Raw genomic sequence first — 22,518 nt, 5'->3', positions numbered from 1 at the left:
CAGCCTCAGCTCAGAGCTTCCATTGCCTTTCCTGCTCCTGCTTGTCCTCTCCTGAAGTGCCCAATGTGTCACCAAGGTGCTCTCCATCAGCAGCAGAGGACAACAGGGGCAGCTGGTGGACAGCAACACAGTGGATGCTGAGGTTGGAAAAAAGCGAAGAAAGGTGGCAAGAGGGAGAAGAAGGAAAATAAGGGCTGGGACAGAGCCTTGCAGCTGCTGCCAGGTGTCAATCTGATTTGAATCCTGTGCTCTCAGGCTCCTTCTGAATGGGCAGTGGTGATTAAAGTGTTATCAGCAAACAGACTTTCTCTGAAACTGTGCATTTGGTGTTTAAGCTATCCCTACATTTGTGAAGAGTGTTGAAGGCATTTTGAAATCCCGCAAATTAAACACAGCCGGTAGGGAGAGGAGGTGCTGAATTGTAACATGCCTTCAAAATGGCAATTTAAACATGCTTTCCTATTTCTGATGCAGCTCCTTTCAGTCATGATTGCTATTATTTTTATTTCTTACATTTAATGTGTTGCCTTATGTGTTCATTAGGCACAGCCCAAAGGTTCCTGGAGGCACTCTGAAACACTTGCAGTAAATGTTTATGCACTATTAATAGATGTTTCTGTTTGGCATTCCTGTCTCAGAGGAGACTTTGAATATATTTGTATAGTGTTTATGTAGATGACACTAAAGTAAATAAAACTACTCATCTCCTTGTCATCAGTGACAGTGTGGGTAATTTATTTACACAAATACATATGCTTGTAAAGTAGAAGAGCGAAGGTCAACATGTGAAGAAAATATGCCATTTCCTTCCCACTGTGTCCCACAGTTGAAAGATATAAAACTATACCTCAAATGGGTCCAACCCAGACAGTATATAGTAAAATGTGACATGAAATGTGGTGGGAAGGCATATAATGGCTGTAGGGGTGAGAAAGGAGACGAGGAATCCTCTTCTCTGCCTCTTCTCATGTGTTGGAGAAAAGCACCTTCCTGCCTGATGTAAGGTGATTCATTTTGATCGTAGAGCACACAAAATCTACTCTCCTGGCAGGAGGATACAATCTTCATTCATTATCTGTTTTTAATTTCATTTTCTGTCAAAATAGATATATATGCTTATTTGTTTGTTTATTTATATTTATATCTATACACATATATATACATACATACACATATATAGCATATATATATGTTTCCTATATAATTTTTTTTTAATAAAATGTCATTAAGATATCTTTTGGTACATTAACATGTACGGTCTGTTAAAATGCAATAATTGGTTTTCTTTTAAGACTGAAGCTCCAATTTCCTAGACAACAAACATTATTACTTACAGGAAAAAAAAAAATAAAGCATTGCACATAAATATCTAGCTCTGCAACACTCAGTCACAGAGGTACACACTGGACATATTTCTTTAATGTATTTGTCTTCTGTTATCTTCCTTCATTTTGGAAGAAGCAAATAGCTTTGGAAAAGCAATATTACTCTAGAAAGACAATCTGATAGTCATGAAGTCTCTACTTTTTACCTTTCTGATATCTTTTCAAAGATAGTTGAATACATGTCCAAAGTGACCAATATAAAATAGATTTCATGCTCAATGAGTTCAAGTTAATTCAGGTAATGTGTTTTCAGCTCTGGTCTGGAAAGGACATAAATTCCCACCCAGTTAGTGCTATTAGTGATCTGCTGGTTGTTAAGGCATGTGGTGGTCACAAAGTATTCTTTCCAATTTTTGAAAGAATTTAAAATATCTTTTTAACACCCACTGAAAGAAGTGAAGATTTTTCTTTTTTAAAATTAGCCAAAAATTAGAAAGCTGATCCATAATTGATTGTATTAAAAAGTGTTCTTGGATTGTATTATCACATTTTAATTTGCTATTTACTATTACTACTCCTTATACAGTATGTGGGGAAAATGGAATGTTAAAAATTGTCTCTGTTTTGTTTAAGGAACACAATCAGAATTAATGTAAAATAACAGTTAAATAGTTTTAAAGTTACATATAACTCTAAGTCTTTGTAGGTCTACTGATTAAGAAGGAAGAAGGGCATGTGACACAGACTCTTTATTATATTATTTATTATTTTCACATCTAAAATTGATATCTAGGACATATCTAGTCAGTTTTGTGCATTTAAAATAATTATCGAGTTGCTCAGGATATGTGTAATCATGCTAAATACTAAAAACTGCATTAATCAATTTTAATTAAGAGTATCAAAAGGTAGTACTGAAATATTTTACCCATAATTATAAAAATATACAAGGAATAAATTTTTAAGAAATATGTACAGATTAGAAATATGATATAAAATATTATTAGAAAAGTAAATAAAATACAGTAATAGATCACTTAAATGCTATCCCAGTATTAATAAATTTTAAAGCTAGGAGATATTTTGAAAGACAGAATCAGATAATTTAACCTAAAGAGCAATGAGTCAGTTACACTGATAATCAGCTCTAGTTAGTTGTATTGCAACTTCATTCTCACTTCAAAGTCTTTGATAGTAGTTGCAGCATTATCATTCTCCTAATGATGGTGGAGAGACTCTGTAGAGCTATTTTCTCATCACATTCCATAGAATACCAGCAGTACAAATGCTACTCAGTCTGAACTGTGTGTAAATAATATTTCTTGCTGTCTGGTTTTCTTTCTGACCCACATTATTCCTTACATCCTTTATGACACTCATTGTATGGCTGGAGTTTCTCTCTAAATTCACATTATAGCATGTTTTCACTCAGCAATATCAAAGCACTGGTTGGCCTAATGACCCATCTCTTTCTAGAGAAATTGCAACATTTATTATTACAGTCATGGCCCAAAGATCATCTTTTTTCTTTCCTCCTTTTATAAAATTCTTCAGAGAAATATGCCAATTTACCTAAGAATAAGATTCCCCTTAGAGAACTCCAAGGTGATCTTAAGTAAGGAAAAGGGAAGAAATATGGTACTGAACTGTGAAATATTGATGTCTACTTTTGCTTATTAGCACTGCTGTGCAGTTTTGGTTTTGCTGTATTCTGCAGTATAAGGTGCATCTAAAACATTAGTCAAAATCAAAATCCTTTAAAGGATTTTAAATTGTGTTCCTCAGACACTGTTCATGTGTCTGGCAGTGTCATCATAGCTGAGTGAGGAAAATAATGTGATGAAAAATAAAGTGGCATGATAGGCACTAGATATGGCTTCCCAGTGTCTGAGACCTGTTTATTTTTCTGTTTGCTGGTGTTTAGCTACATCTCTATAGATGAAACTCTTCAGAGTCTGGAGGCCCATTCCTTCAACAGTTTAAGCAAAGTCACTCACATGTAAGTAGTGTAATTAAATAAATGAATACAGTGATGAGATAAATTTGGGATGTGTGGAAAAAACATGCATGATGATGTTTGAGTTGTCATTCCTGTCTCCTTTGTAGCTAAATATTCCATTTATCATTTCCTTTCTCCATAACAGGGAGTGAGTCAGTCTCTTTTTTGAGTTTGTTTTATTGTGCTTTCTTTCCTGTACATCTTTTTGGTTTCCTTGCTCTTCTGTATCCTCCCATAGAAATGTAGGTACATGTAGTAAGAAACTAGTGGGACTACATAATGAACTTGATGGAAAGTAGAAATAAAATGGCAACTAAAAATTATTTATGTCAATTTACTGCAGGTAAGTGTGAAACAGCAATATAACCACCAGAAATAAAATCTGAAGGACCAAAGCACAGAGCAAAATGGCACTAGCTGGAGACACGAAGAATAAGTAATAATTCTGAAAGTGCACTAGTGAAGAGTGTTTATATGGTTATGAAACTGATCAAGAATAATATGAGAAAAGGCTTCTGGGAAGTTTTTTATACCTTTTTGTTCTCATGTTCTGACCAATCCTCACCAAATGTTGCACTAAGGGCAGTTACAGAACTGGTAGGATACCTGCATCCAGCCTGTCAAAATGAGAATGTAATGTATTGAATAGAGAGCTTCACAGGATCCATCCTGTATCTGGTACTCTTCTGTGTCTCCGTTACTGATCCAAAGGAGGGATTGGGAAATGTGCCAGTGTTGTAAAGCTCAACTGAATTACAGCTTGCCATATTTCAGGGAAGATTTCTGTTTGCAGAGGTTCCATGGGAGAGCACTGTTTGTCACCATGGATTCAGAACACATTGTCAGAGGGGAAAGTCTTTTGTGTCCAGAAAGAAAACATACCAGATGCAGATAGATTTTTTAAGTTTGTTGTAAGAGGTGAAAGCTACTACCCATTTTTCACACTAATGTTTGAAAAAGTAAATGTAATAATAACAACGTTAAGTTAGATTAGATGAGATTCGTGTTAGACTCTAGGAAATGTTTTCACATGGCTGGTATAAATAAACACTAGAATTGTTTTCCTGGAGATATTGGCCGTACCACTCCAGGCCTTTTAAAGCTGTGTGATCTGAAACCCCATAGATCCATTTGATCTTCACTCAGAGATTGAATCAGGTGATCACTTAACACTTCTCTATTTTCTATTATTTTTTTTCCTTTTACTTTACACAGCATGAAACAGAAAGGCTAATAAAGTTACAGGAGAAAAATGTAGTTATTGTTAATAAAGATAAGGGAGAAACTAATGCTCCGAAGTGTAAATGACTCCTTTAAGAGAACCTGAACCTGACAGGCATAGCTAGAAGCATCGTGCAGGATTCTGAGATCTACTTCAGGCCAATAATCTGCTCCAGTAGTGTTCCTGAAAGTTTCACAGCAAAACTTTGGTATGATATCAGTACTTACCTTTGGTTATAATACCATTCCCTCTTATGTAGATGTTTTTTTCCAAGCCTGTCATGTCCATGTTCTCTCTTCCTCTTTCATAGTTGTTACGTCTTTAGAATTTCTTGTTTAACACAAACACTTAATGAAGCATTTACTGGCAGCACATTTTATCAGCAATGAATAAAAGAATCTGCCACTATGAACTACAAATTCCTCATGTGGTACTTCTTTGGTGGTTACCCTTATTAGAAATTAAAGATAAAATGCTTCATACAGCTCCAAAATCATTGCATTATCACACCCCCTCCAGTCCCCAGGCCTGGATGTGTTGCCCATGACTGGGAAGCTGCAGGTCTGCTCAGGAAGCAGCAGAGTTCACAGGCACCTACATTCCTGCCATCTATGGCACAGGCTGTGGGGGGGAATTTTCCTGTCCAGTGTACAAGGGTATGTTAACGTGGAGCCCCTTATATTTCTCACAAGGCACTACCAAAAAAGAAACCGCACACAGACATACAAGATACACTTTTTCTTTTTTTTCTGCACAAGAGCCAAAAATACTACCCAGGATAAAACATCAGAACTTTGCTCACAAAAGTTATAGGAAAACCAGAAGCCTTTGCAGATAGGCAACAAAGGGCCACCTCTACTACTCAAAAGTGCTTACCAGGTTTATAAAATCTGCTTGGAAGTAAGGCATATGTATGATTTAATCAGGGAATATCCAGTCATCTGGCAAGTTAAGACAGTTGCATATAAGCTGTGAAAGAAAGCAATTTATAAATTTGATCATTTTTATGAACTGTTTCCATAGCTCCCGATTTGTTAAAACTTATCACTCTTGAGTTTGATTTCCTTTCCAAACAAGAGGATTATATAGGGATAAATTTGCATCTTGTGCTATGCATTTATTTAATGTTCTCCATTTCCATATTATTTTTAAATTATTATTGCTAAAATAATACTAGGTTAAGATCATCATGAAGTATTTTAAAGAAGGTTGAGATTAACAATTTTGAAGTCATTTCACAGAGTTTTATTTTTACAGCTTGTTTTACTTTGAAATTTTATAAAGTGCAGCTTTATGTAAATAATCTTTTTACCCTAACTTAAACTTACACACACAGTTTAATTTTCAAAACATTTGTTTTTAGACATATGAAGTTCTTAGGAGAAAATTTAGTGTTTGTGGAAGGGAGGAGCTTATGCTTTGGCTTGAGGCAAGTGTTACATGAATAGGCATCCTGTGTTGATCATGATCTCTGTCTGCCAAGCTTGTTAGTGCACTTCAGACTTGATCTTCAGCAACCCATTTTCTCATTCCTTACTTGGTTCATGTGGTTCTATCCTGACTTTCTGTTCCTTCTAGACCTCAGCTCTCTTTAAGCATAGATCATATTTTTATGCATCCATGCCTTTCGAGTACTGAGCAACTTCTGCAAATTAAGGATACTGATCACATGCTGTATTTTAATGAGTCAGATCTCACTTTGCTTGTGACGAAAATTCCAATCTATGAAGATGTAAATAAGGAACAAGCTTTTGCTTTTTTTTTCTCCCGTTGTGTTAAATTGGTTTCACAATGGTTTCTTGTTTCTTCTTTTTTGTATTTACCTTTTTAAAGTATGTCTGTTTACAAATTCAGAACTGTCTCTCTCATACAATTACATAAGTATTTATTTTTTATAAATGTGATTATTAGCAATCAATGTCTCTGTGTAGCTGTCTTAGTAGTAAAGCTGAAACTTGGTAAGATTACACTAAATAAAAACTTATTGTAGTTAGGTATTTGTTTCTCAAGGAAACATTCCTGTGAAAGGAACCTCAGAAAAATTCACTCTTTCTTTTTCCTCCTTTTTCTATGTCTCAGCTCACTCTCCCCTGATCTCTCCCTACACTCTTCTCCTCACTCAAAAGCATTCTCTTATACAACCACATAAAAAGCCCTCTCAGCATTTGGGAACAGGCCCAAAGGTTGTGGTTCAAGTGGCTTGCCCTCTTATATGTGACATCATTTGGTGAGCTGGCAGGCAACTACACTCCATCTCTGCAGTGAGATGGAACCAAGGGCCAGGGCAGCTCCCCCATCCCATCCCATCCCCTGGGCCAGGGCTGCACTTCTCTTGGACAGCTTGTGATGCCAGGCCATGGGACACAGCATGGCAGGAAGAATAGAGAAGCAACTGAAAAGGAAGACTGAAGAGATTTCTAGGGGAATGCTGTATACCTGTAGTGAATTTCAGAGCACTGTGATAAGGGTTGTACAAAACAATCTTGTCAAAATCTGCAGTCTAGAGGTAGGGAGTAGACTGCTGGGACCCTAAGCCAGTTTTCTGGTGCCAGTGGTGCAAAGGCTTAAACAGGTGCATGCAGATGAAATAACATGGATGGTTTGGCTGCAGGGGGAGAATAAAACATGGAAGTAGAGGTAAAAGTGAGAACAGATAAGGTAGCGACAGACAAAGTAAGTCTCAGAAGGCAGAGAGGATAGGCCAGGTTATTACAAGAGCATTTTAAAAAGCTTATTTAAAACATTTCATGATTGTTGACCTGGGTGTCCTTAGTCTTTGTAAGTATCTCAACATAACATGATTATATTGCTATTCTAAGGCTAGATTTGCAATTTCTGGATTCTGGGTTTAAACAGATTCAAGGATGTATCAATATTGCAAGGCAGGTATGAAAAACATGTCTGGTAAATGAACATACTTAAGTATGCTAATGTTTGTGCTTTTTTAAATGCTACTAAATTAATATAGAATGTTAAGTAGCATATTAACCTTTCTTAAAAGATAGCTGGGAAACATATGTCTCAATTAATTAATTAGCCTAATATTTGAATAGTTCTTACTATTAGTTTCATTTTTAGATGGATTTGGATTTGGAACTGAGTAGTTATATATTTGCAACCAGACATGAGGTCATAGTTATCTGTAAGTCTTGACACATATCTTTATATCCTCAAGTGACTTTCTCTGCACATCTGTTCTTAATGTGACAGTGTTTTTTGTGTATTTTCATTAAAAAGTAAAAGTGAATTGCAGTTCTTGGACAGTCAGGTTGTGATTTCATTGTGAACCTAGTACAATTTTAATTTCCAGTCTGAGTGCCAGAACTAAAATTTCAAATATCAGTTGTCTTTATAGCACAAATAAGTTTTTAAATGGTTTATGGACTTCCAAAAATAGAGTAGAAGTAGAATAGTTTGTAAAGTAACTTTCAATACATTTGTAAATATTCCACAAATAATTCAATTAGCTTGTGGGTAAGTAGCAGCATCCTTCTTTCTTATGAGGATCTCTAAGTGGTTTTAGTTAGGACTGCAAAGTGAAGTGTTTGTTCAGAGCACCTTTTGCCTTTGTGCATTGACGGTCCATAAAAATGGCTACTAACCTGAGACAGGTTTTCTTATACCTTAAAAGCACTTAATGCACAGAAGGACTCAGAATTGTAACATTGCTATATGCTATGACAAAGTTATATTTGTAGAGTGTATCAAAGTTGCATTTTAAAAGTAATTTAAAATCAGCTCTCACAGATACTTAGATATCTGGGAACTAGCTTACTACGCATTTTTAAGTATACTCTTTGGCTTTATCTGCATTTTAGGCACCTAAAACTGCTAGTAGGTTTCGTAGAGCTGCTTTTCAAAGAACCATAACTTTTTAAGTTCATGAGTTTCAATCTTTTCAACTCACCGATTCATAAAAGCTAAATGATACAAGTGCAAACCCTGCTTAATGAATTTACTGATAATCAAGTTGCTCTTCAATCTTTATGGACCCTTTGGGATTAATCTTTACACCACAGCAGTCTTTTGATCAGTTTGAAAATTAGGACATAAAACATTTATGTGTTGTTGGGTATACTACTTATGACTGATTACTGTAAAAGAAATTGTGAAATGCAGCTTGTCTTGGTAATTGATGAGCTCAGAACTATTCAAATATCTTTCTTCCTTATGGGCTTAACTTCTTAGGCACCAATATCAATGGAGAAATAGATACCCTTTAAATCTGTGATTTTAGGGAGGAATTCCTTCCAGTACTCTAAGACTAATGATGTTTGAGTGTTTAAAACAAGGACAGCAGCACAGTTCATGAATGGAAATGCATTTGAAGATCTGTGGGGAGGAAAGGGCTGAAAAACAGAAGATTGGCAAGGAGAGAGAAAAATGCATTGGTTTTAGAATTGTTTTCACTCAGAGACCTATCTTACACTGGGGAGATGTTAGAAAACAGTGTGAGAGAATTCACGTATTTGTGTTTGTTTTGGTTGCTTTCTGTATACTAAAGAGGTGAAATTTTCTCACAAGATAACAGAAAATTGTAAAAGACTTAAAAGCATTCTTCTTATAGGCTTGGGGCCTCTTTGTAAGCAGGGAAAGGAGATAAGTGCAGAGATTGTAAAACATAGCCTGTTGAAGATTTGCACATGTTCCAGGCAGGAACATGATATGTAAGGCAGGACTCAGGCCTCACTGAGTTTTGCCCCTGCTAATATGAGCCTAGCAGTCTATGTGGGTCCACTTGCTTTTTTTGGATCATCCAGCCAGTGAGGTGATGGAATAAACCTACTCTTTGCCCTTCAGCTGTGTGTTGTGGTCTTCTTGGTGTTACCTACATGTATTCAGGGCACACAAGATCTTTTTCTTTTTCATGCAGATAAAATGAGAAGCCATATGCAGGAGACACATTTGACTGGACTAGAAGTAGGGAAAATTGGATTTCCCTCCTCAATTTTTTCTTAAGTATAACATTCTCTTTTGTCAAATAACCTTTTATTTTTGTACCTCTCTCATCTATTTTGACTAGAGATTTCTAAGCAACTGTCTGCTCCACAATCACCTTTTTCTTCCTTTTGGGCTTTAAGACACCTCTGTAATACAGAAATGTAGAATGAAATGCAAGTATAAATACTGTATATATTAAAGCACACTTCTTTTTTAATCCCAGCATTACCAATTGAAGAAAATTAAACAGCAGGGACATAAACTGTTTGCCAATGTTTAGTTGAATCATATTTATTCTCTCAATCACATTATTTCAGCTTTACTCATTACTGTGCTAAGTGTCTCATCTGGCAGTTTAAAATATTTTATTCCCAGATTAACTAGTTTTTCACTTGGCTTTTTTAATTAGCACATGTCCTCTCTTGGCCCAATTACTTAACAAATCAAAATTTTTAAATTTAATTTTAGTACCATCTGCAGATTTTGAATTCTTATTTCCAGCACTCTCATCCAAATAATTTACACAGAATACTATAAATAGAAGCAAGCCAAAACCTGATGGCTCCAATGCATTATCCATTTCCATGCTGAAGGCTGAACTGAAGACTCTTTTCCTGGAATATGCTTGATCCACAGAGGACTATCAGGCCAGGAAGCTCACAAGTCCAACATTTTGAAAGCAGTCAGTGATGGCAAAAACATGTCAGTTAAAATTCCACTGTTGCGAATGTGATAGCTGCACAACTAATAATTGGAGAGAAGCAAGAAACTGACATTGAGAGGATTTCTTTTAAATACAGAAACACAGCTACAGTTCAAAGTAGCTAACAGATGTGAAGTTGAATACAGCACTACAATAGCAGTACTGTAGTCATTAATTACATCAGTTTAACATGCAAGTAAAATGTAAAACCTCATTTCCCTGCAGTGTTTTAGTGAACAGAGTGAAAGCTGATGACTTGAAAGGTGAAGCAGAACTGTTTTGTCAGTACAGCAATATATGGAGAAGTTTAAGTCTTTGTATCAGTATCTAGACAGTGATTTATCTACTAACTTCTGTCTCTTTTCCCACTTCTATTTCTTAGACAATTAGTCTGGGTTGCTTTTATGCTATTAAAACCATTCCAGAGGCAGAGGTAGTCTTAAATCCCAATGTTCTGATTCTCTATTATGTAGGTTACTTGGCACAGTTAGGCCATGGTAAATTAAATACTATTGGTTTCTGCCCAATGTGTCTCTGTCCAGTAGCAGCACTTCTTTGACTGACTTAGGACTGGCATATCACCCACATAACTTGCACCACTGTGCTATCTAAATCTGTCATCTTTGTCAAATTTCTCTATATAAGCAGCCAGAAATGTTTTCTTCAGGCCCATTGCTCCACTGCTAGTATCAGGAAGAAGCCTGGCACACTGTTCTGTCTATCTGGTTTTTATTTTAAGGCTGAAGGTTGTTTCAGCAGTGTTATGAGATCAGTGTCCAGAGCTCATTTAAGGTAAAGAAATAGACACAAACATGCAAAACCATCCATATCCTTCTGGAAACAGTGAAGAGTCCAGGAAGTGAAAAGTCTGCATCTGATGGGAGAGGCCTTTACTAATAAAAGATGAATATTTGGTACATGTATTGAATCTACGTCAATACTAAGAATTTTGGCATTGGTGTGTTGTTGACCCAACAACACACCTACAGAAACACCATCATGGCTACATTGTGATTAGCGTCAGGCAGGTTTTTCAACGTGTGCAGACTAAAAAGCCATTTGCAGACCAAGGTGTCTCCTGGGTAGAAGTATTTAAAGACACAGCTGTGGACAGAAGATATAAAGAATGAAGTATATGTTATGTCTTGCCTCATTATATAGCAAAGAAATACACTATGCTCGTATCGCTGGGCATGACTATGTAGTGAATGGCATGTCCATATCAAGTCTCAGAACAGTTAATTTAAGTGACCTGAGCAATCTTTTGATGAGTTGTCTAAAAGAGACAGGAAAAACAATACAAAATACTGTTGGACACATGAAGAAAGTAAGAAGAAAAATAACACATAAAATTATAGCTACATAGATGGTCATAATTTGATAAGATTATTATGTATAAATACTGAAGGTTTTACTTTTCTTCTTTTTTCTCACCATGTTCAAAGTAATAGCCATTGCCACAGGTTTTTGTTTTGATTTTAGAACCATGCAGACAAAGGATCCATAGTCAAATCTCAGGTATTTCTCACTGTCTTGCTTCAACAGGTCAGTCCCCAGGATAGCATCTAACCTGAGGGTAATGCATCAATGTAAGATTGCTCTGGTCTTGAGCTAGTGCTGGCCAGTACAAAAAGCTTGCAGGGATTAGGTCCTTGAAATTTCATTTTAACATTGCTGTTTTCTGTTGTGATAAGTAATTAAATGTTAATTATCAATCTTCCTCCCTTTTTACAGTGAAATTCGAAATCTTAGAAACTTGGATTATATAGATCCAGATGCCTTTAAGAACCTCCCACTTTTGAAATACCTGTAAGTATTTACCACCTGTAACAAAGTGGTATTTAAGTCTCACAGATGACTCTTTACATTATAGCAGTTTTGTTAGTTTGCATCTGATTTTGGAACTGTTACCCAAGTTTTTCTTTGTTGCTTTATTCTAATGACAGAAAGCCAGCAAAGGTAGGGTTTGGAACTCTTACTACTTTTATGCGAAAGACAAACGTTCACAAATTCATCAGTAGTTTTCCCATTTGTCTTATCCATTAAATATCTAGAATACACTAATGTCCCTTGGCAAAATTCCAGCATTAGCTTTTTTTCTTATGATAAGTGCTGTCTTACTCTATTTTTGTAGGAAATAGTGGGGAGAAGGGACACAAGAGATATCTACCCATCTTTTATATTTACTAGGCATTTACACAGGATTTTAAAGCATACGTGTCAGCCAAATGTGAAAAGCCCATGTATAGACACCTGAAGTAACATGACCTCTATGGCAGAAAGAAATCCTGAAAAATTCCCATCTTATTCTAAAGAAACTTCTGTGATTTTGAGTAAGATTTGGAAGACGCTAGAAAGAACTCTGTGTGTGCGTGGTAAAGGCAGTGGCAAAGAGGAAAGATTTTTCCAGGTTTTTCCTATGGATATGAAAGCAATAAAAAAGCAAGTAGTAAAAAATTCCATTTCAAGAGAATAGTTTTAAAAATTAAAAACCCAATTTTCTTCAGTTATTTTCACTCTACAGAAGTTCAGAAAGGAGGGGCATTAAGCATATTCACATTTTAAGACAGTTTCCATTTTTACATCTATATGAATAACTCTTAGCTTAAATGAAAGATAGAGGATTCAGGGCTCCATACTATTAACTGAAGCAACCTTAATCTCTCAAGTTAAAATAAACCAGAGTTTTAATTATTTTCTCCCTATTGACCTCACAAGCTACTTCCCTCTGCAGATCTACATGGCTTATTAGTCTGTGTTCCAATTTTGTAGATTCTACAATTTATAATCAGTCTGGTATTTTTAATTTTTTTAATAGTTCTTGCATCCTTCTATTTTGGACAGTTGATTATAAATGAATTGATTGAAAATAGAGAGAATGCAGTAACCATTCTTCACTGTTGAACACTTTAAATATATTGTTCATTATTGTTCAGTGATCCAGTAATTCTTTCGGTTTCTTCTCTCTTTCAGTGGTATTTTTAATACTGGACTCAGAGTATTTCCAGACCTCAACAAAATCTATTCATTTGATGTGAATTTTTTGCTGTAAGTATCTGTCCTCACAGCTAGTTAGAATATTGCCATCCTCAGACCACAAGAAAATAATGGAGAGTTCTGGTTTTGAGAAAAATATCAGGGATGTCTGCCAAAGCAGTTTTCCTCAAGCGATATTTCAATCATCATTAGCACCAAATGTGGAAAATGCCAGATCACCTAGCACTATACATTTGACCTGAATGAGATACATGGACACACAAGCACATTCATGATACACAACTTCTACAGGCCTTTTGCTTTTATTTTGTTTTTGGTTTTGCTATGGCTGTGCAATACCTGAATTAATCTGAAGGCAGAAAAGTGTGACACACAGGATCTAAGCTGGTAAACATCAAGTCATCTTATCAAAGTTCGAACAAATTTGTGCTGGCATGGTGAAGCAAACTGCAGAACAATTTCTTGAAGAAAGAGAGTGGGAATGCAAATGGGGGCAGGGAGGTCTCCCACAGTAATCCTTAAAGGTATTTCAGAAACAGAGTTCTGCTTTGAACTCTAAAAAAAAGCAGTTGGTTCTTGGTATTTAAAAAGCAAAGATAACATCCACCTATATTAACCAAAGGTAGAATTTTGGATTGTAATCAAGCTGAGGAGGAAAAGCAGCTCAGATAAAGACTTGCAGGCTGACACAAGGTAAAAGTATCTTGGTCACTTCTTGGTCCCAGAGAGGAGTTAGAAATGTTATATTGTAGCAGTTTTCAGCTGGAAGAGGCTTGCATGCTGGATATGCTAGGCAAAAGGCAACTAAAAATGAGAAGTATTATGTTAGAAGGTGATTTGCAAAGACATAATTGATGATTGACTGCAGGCCCTGTTTCAGTGCTGCTAAGGGGTGTTTTTGGTCAAGAAGGGTCAGTTCCCACTGCACTCATGGTCTGCCACTGGCAAGATAAACATCGGATCAATGTAGAAATGCTGCTTGTTTTGCTAAAAAGTGCAGACCTTTTGCACTTTTTAGTGCAAAAAGTGTAGTAAGCAATGAGGTCTTCCCTCCCAAGGATCTTCTGAGACCAGAGATAAGCCTTGTTCTAACTCACACCTTCACCTTGACTGTAGGCCTCCAAGATTGAAACCTATGTCATTCAGAGCTCTGAGTGAGATATACCTACATCTTAAGAACAATTAGGGACCTTCTCAAAGACCAAAAGGGCTTCAGCTTAGATTGAACTCTGCTAGATCTACTTCTACATAGTAGAGAGAACCAATAATTGAAATGAATTGAATGACTAAATGAAACAAAGCAGTTTATACAACCATCTGTGCTCTTACTTCCAAACAACTCAGTGCCTTTCTAAGTGGCAGACAGCCAAACATTGTTTTACTTCTACCTTGATTTTTTTGGGGGGGATAGAGATCACTAACAAAAGATAAATATAGGTCTTATATACTACACAGGGTTTTTAAAGAATAAACATGTGCTTTTAAGGGAGATAGTTCTATGATGTATATTTCTAAATATTGATATTCAGTGAATGACTTTTTCTTTCTTACATCAAGAAAAAAGTGCTTATGAAAAATAATATGTTTCTAAATGATGAATAAAGTATAGCTGGGGAAAAACCATTCATTATAATACTATATACCTTTGAGGTCAAGCAACTTACAAGCAAACATTTATTTAGAAAAGTGAACCAATCTGAAAAATGTCAAACCCAAATAACTAGTGGTGGAAAACCACCTATCAGTGAAAATTATTTGGAATGAAAATGGTTGTAGTACTGTTCGGTGTTAGCACATATACATGTACAAATGTAGCACAGAAAAGGAATGAAATTATTTGTGGCACAGAGGTTGCTGTTAGAACTTCTCAGCTCAAGGAATTTCTGCATTGGGCTTACTGGCCTAATCCACAAGCTAAAGAAAAAGAGGAATTTGAAAATATTTTCATTTCCAGACTATAATAGGATTCAGGAAAAAGCAGAAAAAGATCAATCAGACTTTGCTCTGCCCTATGTTTCTACCAGCTTTTTCCTCTCTCTCCATTTTAGTCATAGTAAATCTCTTTAGTTTTTCTTTCTCCCTTCTGTTACAACAGAATTATGGTTGAAGATACAGAGTATTTATTAAGACTACAGAGTAGAAGTAAAAAAAGTATTTAATAAATGAGTAGTGAAACACTCCTTTGGACAAAAGTTTAGAAGAATCGGTAAGTTATTTCTCTTACTAGTGAAAGATGTGCTAGATGCAGTTCTGTAAAGTAAAATGCCTCTGTCCTGAATAATGTATTATCTGATATCTTATCAGAATTTCGAGAGCAAGATTTCAGCCCTAAAGCCATGTGGGTTGTTCAAGTGACACTGCAGCCAATGCTTATTTACTCTGCTAATTCTCTGGCTCATGAGATCAAGGCCTGTCTGTGCCATTAGCCACAATTATCACACAGGCTGGCACACCTCTCCAGAACTACAAAACTCATTTACCTCACATGCTCTCTTCCTTGATGCTGGAACATGCTCAGTTCTTCATCCTACATGTATCTTCTGGCCTTAGATATAAATAAACAGGTTATTATTTTAAACTTTTATATTTAAATAAATAAATTTAAATCTATAATATAATAAATATGGCTATGCTATTTATTTTAATAATATCAATATAATAATAAATGATAAAAATTCATTTGTTTAAATAAATTTATTGTATTTTAAAATTTTATTTATTATCAAGGCAGAGAACAATTTATAACAAAACTGTTCTCAAGAAGCTCTGTTAGGCAGATGTTTGACTGTGATATTTTGTCTCCTTTTTCAGTGAAATTGCAGATAATCCTTACATTACTTCAGTGCCTGCAAATGCTTTCCATGGGCTTTGTAATGAATCTCTAACCCTGTAAGTTCTTCCATTTTAAGTCACAAGGCAATTACCTCTCTGGTAATGCATATGGCAAAATGTTTTAAAAGAATTATTCCAGCCCTACTCTCTAGTAGTTTGTAACGGGGAAACACCATAGGCAGGCAATATCTATAATCCAGTTCGCATAGATTTCATTACTTTGACAGTTATTTGAATCAGTCCTGCTCTTTTCTGTAAACTGGCTTGACTAAAGTGATTTTGTTTTCCTATGACCCTAGCCAATGAATGGTTATATTGGAAAAAAAATCAAAGGACAAAGTCTGCAAAGTTCTTCCCCTGTAAAGCTACAGCAGGGTTAGAACTGTGTCTAACTTTTTTTGCAACTTGAGTTGTGCATACTATGGAAATTAATGGATGGTAAACATCAGAAGAATTATATGTGAAAGAAAATTGTTAAATAAAGTTCAGTTATGCAAGTCATAGTCAATGTGAGCCACAAGAAAGGACTGATGGGAGTGAAAATTACTGTAATGAGTTATGACCTGAACAGGGAGGAAGAGCATTAGAATGTAAATGAATGTATTCTAAAGAAAGGCTAAAAAAAATCCTTTTGCTTTAAGGGAGTAAAGGAATGAATTCTAAAAATTTAAGGCAGGCCTGGTAGGAAAACCAGACCTTTTTTTTGCAAGTTGCTAGTTCCTTTAGTTTTCCTTAGTCAGTCATATCAGGATTTCATTTCCCTGTGTTTAGTCTAAGGGTGGGAAAGTTATAGCAAAGTGTTTTAGTCTATCACTGCTGTAAAAAGAGGTAAAAGATGTCACTCCAGCCACACTGTATCCTTGATTCAGGTACACTCAAGAACGCTTCTGAGCATTTGTTTGACTTTCCACAGTAACTAGTGCTTCTTCAAGAGATTAAAATTAACCTATCCATAAATGTGCTGTTGCCAAGAAAACTTATACATAAAATGTTAGGTATTCATGTATTGAAGCAACCCGAAATACACTATTTTTTTCTTGCAGTAAACTCTACAATAACGGTTTTACCAGTATTCAAGGCCATGCTTTTAATGGGACAAATCTGGATGCTATGTAAGTAGCAGGTATTTCTCTTCTTTCAGAAAAAAACCCAAACTTCTCTGGTTATCTGAGGCTCTGAAATACATATCTTATTCTAATTACCTTTAAGGAACAAAGAGAGGATATTAATTTCTGCCAGCAATAATAATATCATTGCTTAATGTCTTTCACTGTGTGCTTTCATTTGGTATGTATATGTATAGCTCAGAAATAAAGTCATGGCAAGTAATTCCAGGATGAGCTTTGTTCTGGTTGGAAGCTGCAATAAAACTTCATTCGATCAGTAACTGTTCTATGACCATTTGGAAGATAATTATGCTTATTTTATGAGAATGTTAGTAAGGTTAGCACTGATAATAGTAGCAGCTCTTTCACAGATATCTCTTACCTGCAAAAAAGAGCATGGTGTAAGGTGCTGGGAGCAATTCAGAGGGACAAGCCACTCACACTAGAAATGAGATGCACATCTCAAAAGCATGAATCAACCAGTCAACCAGCATTTCATATTTCCCTGCAACTTCTTATTGTATTTTCTGAGAAATTAATATTTAGTGAGTGAATATCCTTTTCACACTATGCACAAAATCATCTGTCTCAATCATTAAGACAGTTCTAGAGACACCATTCACTTTGGCAGAGCTTACTGTTGTCCTACAGAGTCTTGACTGAAGAGTCTGTCAATCTCATGAGTAAAGAGGTTTTTTCATTGTGAGCTCTTAGATTAACCAGAGAGACGTGAGGATAGATAGGATTATTTTCAGTACTCTATTTTAAATTAGACTTAAATTCTATAAGAATTCTGTAGGAGCACTCTTCACATGATCTTAATCTTTCCAAACTGCCTTTTTTACCTTAGCAGCTAGCTAGACTTCTTAATGTCTGAAAGGTTTGAGTTAAACCAAAGATCTGGAGTAGATCTGATTTTACTCACACTAGTTCGGTTACTTTAAACTTTCACATGAAAAAGGATGTTTTCCATGGTGACACAGTGTTTGTACTAGTGCCCACAGAAGTCACAAGATGTAAAATACAGGAAAATTAATCCAGTGTCTTGACTGAATCCTGCTAAGCTGGATGCAGCAAAACTCAGAACCTTTCTAAGCCGTAGCCAATACATTAACTGTGTTGGCTCTTTCATTTCATTTTGTTTGACAAAACATGGGTTGGACAGTATTTTGTAGCAATTTTTCTTTATGCTTCTCTGATAGCATGCAGGTACTATTGCTTCTATCCTCTTTGGAATTGTCAATATTGTTAAAGAATCAAATGAAAAGATAGTTTTAGAAGATCTGGAGTCCTAAACATCTGCTTCTGTAATCTGGGAAGTAGAGAAGCAGATGACACATATTGGTTTCTGTAGATACTGCTTGCTTACTTTTAGAAAAAATATTTCTAAAAGTATTTCTAATTCGTATTCTTTAAGGATATTGAAGTATTTTTTAAGGCCAAGAAAGATCTGGATAGATCAGAGATCTATTCAGAGAGCGATCTATCTCTCCTACAGAGAGATCTGGATAGACTTGGGAGCAGGGCAATCATCAACCATATTAAATTTAACAAGAACAACTGCTGGATTCTCCATCTGGCATGGGGTAATCCTGGTTATACCTACAAAGTGGGAGGCTGGAGAGCAGCCATGTAGAGGGTGATCTGGGGGTCCTGGTTGATGGAAAGTTAAACATGAATCAGCAGTGCCCTGGCAGCCAGGAGGGCCAACTGTGTCCTGGGGGGCATCAGGCACAGCATCGCCAGCTGGGCAAGGGAGGGGATTGTCCTGCTCTGCTCTGCTCTGCTCTGCAGCAGCCTCACCTCAAGTCCTGTGTGCAGCTTTGGGTGCCACAATATGAGAAGGACATCAAAGCCTTAAGAGTGTCCAAAGGAAAGCAGAAGATGGTGAAAGGCCTTGAGGGCTTATGAGGAGTGGCTGAGGTAGCTTGGCTTGGTCAGCCTGGAGAAGAGGAGGCTGAGGGGACATCTCATGGCAGCCCACAGCTTCCTCAAGGAGGGCAGTGGAGGCACAGGTGCTGATCTCTCCTCTCTCTGGTGACCAGTGACAGGACACAAGAGAACAGAACAAACCTGCATCAGGGGAAGTTCAGACTGGACATTAGGAGAAGGTTCCTCACCAAGGAGGTCGTCAGTCACTGGAACAGGCTCCCCAGGGAAGTGGTCACAATGCCAAGACTGTCTGAGTTCAAATTGCATCTGGATGATGGTCATAGTCATGATTTTGATTTAGGTCATCCTGCAAGGACCAGGGAGTTGGACTCCATGATGCTTATGGGTCCCTTCCAACCTGGTATATTCTATGATTTATGATCCTAAGTGAATCTTTCCAGAGACTGGCTATGATGCACTAGTTAATCAAATTTGAAAAGAAAAAACAACCAACAAAATAACTAAACTAGACTTATGTTCATGGCTTTATCTATGAGGAGTGAAAATGGTTTTTTACAACATACACTTTTCTCCTGATTAAATCTATGACATTTACTTAGAGCAAAGCACTAGTACTCTAGATGTACAAGGCAAACGAGGGAGCTGAACATCAGTGGTAAATCCTTTATCTGTTTGGTAATCTACACTGAAATTTCTAAACTAATTTTCTCAAGTAGTTTGGTTACCATATGACAAGATAAGGTATAATAAGGTATAATTTTGCTAAGTGCAAGCTTGGACATTTGTTGTTTCTAGCAGCAGCAGTTAAGTTAATGCAAAAGGCAAATATATCATATTCTCTATTCTGACATTTCTAATTTGAACTCCTGTTTATCTACCACTGTATCCTGAAAGAAGTACCTGTTTTTCTCTGGGTCTGATCCAAGAGCCTTTGAACTTGACAAAAATAGGAGCAAAAATTAACTAATAGAAACAGGTGAGGGAAATTTGAATGGGTTTTGAATTATTATCTCAAGGATGAAAAAAAGTAGAAAAGGAAGACAATAAAAAACAATAATAAATTTTTGGCAAATTATTCAAAGCCTTCATGTTCCATCCATAAATCACAAGACATTTTGGGAATCTTGGAGGCTATTTTCTGCTATGCATTGTGCCTTTCTATCAGTCTTGCAGTGTTAAAATGCCTATGTAATTAAAGGGAGTCAAAAAAAAATAATGCAGGTATAGGTAAGAAACCATAGAGAAATGGTTTCCATTATCATACTGAATAATAGCACTACCAAGGTGACCTTGTCATCCAACAAGGATCTGTGTTTAATGGCAAACCACAGTATTGCTGTGTAAGTTTTATAAAGGCAGGGAAGTAAGAAAACAGGAATGAAGGGCTGAATGAGACTTCTACTGAAAAGCATTCATCTGACACTTGAATCCCTCATCTTAACCTATCATTAACGTCCATAAACTGCATCACTCCTGCAGACTTCTGAAAAGCGGTGCTGCTACACCACTGTTTATTTCTGTAAGGAAACTGGTGAGGAAAGAAGAGTTTTGAAAGCATATTTTCAGTGAATGGCAAAATATAGTCGTGATGAGCTTTTACAGAGCTTTCTAAATTCCTGAAATGGAAAGTGTGCAATCTCAAAATCTAATTAAAAATAAACTCCAAAAGAATATATTTTCTTTGGTATACACTTTCAGGGTTCACTTATCATGCTTGGCACAGCTCAGAGTCAAGATAAACAATTGTAGGGAAAATCATATGATGAGTCCTTAGTACTACTCACCAATGCATCTTTTTTGCCTGCTCTCCCTTTCTTTAACCTTCATTTCATAATCCAGCTGGATGCACAGATACATTAATGTGTTACACATTCAGAGCCCGTTTAATACTACAGTAGTGATATTTAAATATGTGGCCAACATATTAATCCTCTTCTTGTTTTTTATTCTCTGCTGCCTTATTTTAAAACTAGAAGCTGAAAGCAAGCAGCAGACAATACGTAATTCCATAAGCCAGAGAGATGTTCCAACAAGGATCTTTGGTAACTTCCCTTGATTTTTCATCAAGTGATCCTTTGTAAGAAAATTTTGCAAAACCTCCCTTTTACCCTAATCTGTCTGTTTATTCTTATTCCATCACTCTCTGTGCTGATAAAATTGGTTGTGGGACTGCAGTAAAACCTAATCAGTGAAATTATTCAGCTTTAAAAAAACACCGAGAAAGGTGTGTCCAGCTGCAACGTAGGGCATGGCATGAATGACCTTGTACTGTGAATGAAGAGAAATGGAAATCTTTTTCATTTTAATAAAGGTATGTGGCACTATATGTTAATTAGTTGAAGTAGCTGGTCAAAAATAGAAGAATTTTTCATTCAAATTTTTTATCCCCAGAAGAAATCACACTTTTGGTAAAAATAAAATATTTTGTAAAATTATCTTCAGACCTTACAGTATTTTTCAGTTTTTCATCTCAGTTGAATATTTTGAAAATTCAGGATTTTGTTTTTCTTTCACCAATTCATGCTTTTCTTGTTTTCTCTGTATCTTCAAAATGGTGCCTAAAGAGCTCCCAGAATGTTCTCACTAATGTAACTTTCATAGTTTTGTTTAAGAAAGTTTTATTTATATATATGTGTGTGTGTGTGTGTGTGTGTGTGTGTGTGTATACACACACATATTTCTCCTTTTTGGAGACTATAGCTATGTTTGCCTCTTCAGCTTTTTTGGTCCTGGAGAGTTGCTGAATATCACTACCTGGTGGTTGCTCTTCTAAAACAGACTTGAGACACTAACACTTTGAAACAGAGCATGTGCGCCACTCAAGATGAAATAAAATGTGGCTTTTCCTCCCACAGACTCTCTAGCCTGTTGCTTCATGAAGCCTGCATTGGTACTGCCTGAATACTCAGTATCTCTGTCATGCCCTGACATTGTCCTGTTTTACATAGCACTTGAAATGCCCTGTTAGTGTTTTGTGCCCTCTGAAGGTCCTGCTCAGCACCCTGCAGCCATGTTGTTTTCTGGTGGGGTTGATGCTTAACACATAATTCTCCCCACTTTGCCCTGGATCTTGAGTCCATAGAGACTCTGTTGGCCCAAGTATAGTTGGCTTACTGATCTGACTGATTGAAAAATATGAAAATAGCCCATCTTTTCCTTACAGCACTACAAAAACATCACCATCTCCTACTCCACATTCTGCCTTTACTACTACATATTTCCTGCTCTTTGCACTGTGGTATTCATGTGTTCATTCATCTGATTGCATCCACCAACTCTCCAAAATTACTATTATTATAGTGTCCCCACTGAGATATTACACATTACCTATGTGATTTCTAAAACTTCTAAGATTTGTTTAGACATGTTGATACCACTGTTGTGGCTTTCTCTTCTGCAGTGAATTTAAATGACATTCTATATCATTTAGTTGTCAGTAACAAGAGGATTAATGGCACTTTCAGAAGGAACTATACTGGCTCTACATAAGCTTTCTTTGT

At 36.2% G+C, this 22,518-nt stretch overlaps 1 protein-coding gene across 1 annotated transcript in view; it reads left to right on the top strand.

Moving 5' to 3' along the window:
• TSHR (thyroid stimulating hormone receptor) overlaps positions 1–22,518 on the top strand; it is a 46,779-nt gene that overhangs the window by 10,539 nt on the left and 13,722 nt on the right. Inside the window, exons 3-7 of the mRNA XM_085061622.1 lie at positions 3,250–3,324; positions 11,925–11,999; positions 13,164–13,238; positions 15,999–16,076; positions 17,063–17,131. Of these exons, the coding sequence (XP_084917748.1) occupies positions 3,250–3,324; positions 11,925–11,999; positions 13,164–13,238; positions 15,999–16,076; positions 17,063–17,131 (372 nt within the window). The remainder of the gene's footprint in view (positions 1–3,249; positions 3,325–11,924; positions 12,000–13,163; positions 13,239–15,998; positions 16,077–17,062; positions 17,132–22,518) is intronic.

The sequence above is a fragment of the Lichenostomus cassidix genome, chromosome 5, assembly GCF_008360975.1.
Source record: "Lichenostomus cassidix isolate B80296 chromosome 5, HeHo_3.0, whole genome shotgun sequence".
In the NCBI taxonomy this organism is placed as follows: Eukaryota; Metazoa; Chordata; class Aves; order Passeriformes; family Meliphagidae; genus Lichenostomus; species Lichenostomus cassidix.
This window is presented reverse-complemented; position numbering and strand designations above follow the sequence as displayed.